The 1,893-nt window shown below is 63.0% G+C and overlaps 1 protein-coding gene across 1 annotated transcript; it reads right to left on the bottom strand.

Annotated features, from left to right (window-relative positions):
* Positions 1-207: 207 nt before the first annotated feature.
* On the bottom strand, positions 208-1,887 carry LOC101566695 (melanoma-associated antigen D4-like; the record flags this gene model as incomplete). Its single annotated transcript, XM_004648846.2, has 4 exons — positions 1,232-1,887; positions 670-873; positions 504-567; positions 208-297 (listed from the first exon to the last, which is right to left on the bottom strand). Coding segments are annotated over exons 1-4 (985 nt in total), but the record flags the coding sequence as incomplete, so codon positions are not given.
* Positions 1,888-1,893: the final 6 nt, after the last annotated feature.

Raw genomic sequence — 1,893 nt, 5'->3', positions numbered from 1 at the left:
CCCACGGGGCCTCCGGAGGCTGCAGAGGCAGAGGGACCCACTGCAGGGACCCATTCCGAGCAGCACGGGGAGGCGCCGCGAAAGGAGCACGTGTCACACCACCATGGGTGCGCTGCAAGCTCAGCGTGGACGATCACGGGAGGCTTCCAGAGCACACAGGGCAGGAACTGGGCCTGGATGGGGCGTGGGCTACCCCACTCCTCCCACCCCCACGCACCTTTTCCAGAGTGTATGTGGCTCGTTCAATGATCTCGGGGAAATGCTCATCGTACTCTCGGATGACGTCCTTCACCATGTCTGTGGGAGGTGGGGTAGAGGTAGGGAAAGAACCTGTGTTGAGCAGGGGCTCGAGAGCCGCGGCCCCAAGGCCAGCTGTGCTGAAGGCAGCCGGCCAGCACCCTGTCCTGCAGAAAGGGAGCCACCCGGCCCTGCCTGGAGAGTGTGAGTACATCAGCCAAGCGAGGCCAGCGGCACGGGGCTAGCATAGGACCAGGGGCACCTACCTGAGCGCTTGATGGGAATCTTCTTGTAGTCCTTGATCATGAGGTATTTCACCAACTTATTCGCCTGGCGAAGGAGGAACGTGTGGGCAGGTGAAGGGCTGGGTGGTCACAGAGCGCTGGACCACGGGGGAAGAAAGGAGGCAGATGGGGAAAGCAGACTGCTCACCCTCTCTTGCAGCAGGGTCACGTTGCGGGGGGGCAAGCACAGTATGTGCCGCGAGGGTATCTGGGACCTCACGGCCATCGGGGGCCGAGGGCCCACCTGAGCCCGCGCTGTCACTGGGGGCTCTGATGCTCTCCAGGTTGCCGGGACCTGCGGAGGTTCTCTCTCTTCCTCGCTGCTCTCATATTCGTCATCCAGGTGTTTGGACTGTAATGCCATCAGAGAGAGGAGTAACCCGGGCTTCCGGACTCCCTGGGCAGAAGCACGCACCACACACCTAGCCCATAGCAGGCACGTGGCAGCAAACCTAGTACGAGCAGCCGCTGGCACATGCTGAGAGCTTACTAAGTGCCAGGCTCCGAGCCAACCTCTTCTCCCACCAGCCCTGAGAGCAGGAGCCACGTGGAGTCAAAACACGCTCAACGGATGTGTGCTGGAGAAACATGAACAAGCTGAGGGGAGAGGAGGGACAGGATGGGGAAGACAGCAGGACAGAGGAGAAGGGAGGGCGCAGAGCAGCAGGAAAGGAGAGAGGGGTGTGCAGGCGGCAGGGGAGGGTGCTCACCTTCTTGGTCCTTTTGCCTCCCATCCGGGCCCAGGGCTCACCACTGTTCTGAGCAGTGGCAGCTGTCCCCTCAGGCTCGGGGATGCTTGCGGCCATCTTGGTGTTGGCAGCAGCTGCGGCCCCAGTATTCTGAGGCTCCACCCACCGAGTCTTGGCCACAGCCTTCCCAGACTTGGTGGTCTTGGGTCGGGTGGCTGCCACTTCCTTGGCAGGTGCTGCCTGAGGCACACCAGAGGCAGCACGGGGGTCCTCTGTGGTGGCCACTTGGGCTGGGGCAGGCCTCTTGGGGCGTGTGAAGGCCATGCCACTGACACCTGCTGGCTGAGTGAAATCAAAGACATCCTGCTGGCCCAGGAAGGCTGCCTGGGGCCAGGTGGCCTTGCTCTCACTGGCACTTGGAGCCTGAGCGAAAGCACAGGCAGTACTAGGACCCTCGACGCAGGCAGAACTGGGACCCCCGGCGCCGGCAGTGCTAGCACCCTCATGGTCCGGAGTGTCTGTCTGGGACTGTGTGGAGATTGCTGGAGCGCCAGGGGAAGCTACGTCACTGGCGACTGCCATCTGGGACGTCGGGGGTGAAGCCAGGATTGCCTCCGGTGTGGCCCCCTGAGCCTCAGCGTATGGCATCGGCTGGGCACGGTCTCCCGTGGCCGGTGGTGTGG

This window comes from Octodon degus, unplaced genomic scaffold (assembly GCF_000260255.1).
Source record: "Octodon degus isolate 3935 unplaced genomic scaffold, OctDeg1.0 scaffold05283, whole genome shotgun sequence".
NCBI lineage: Eukaryota > Metazoa > Chordata > Mammalia > Rodentia > Octodontidae > Octodon > Octodon degus.
This window is presented reverse-complemented; position numbering and strand designations above follow the sequence as displayed.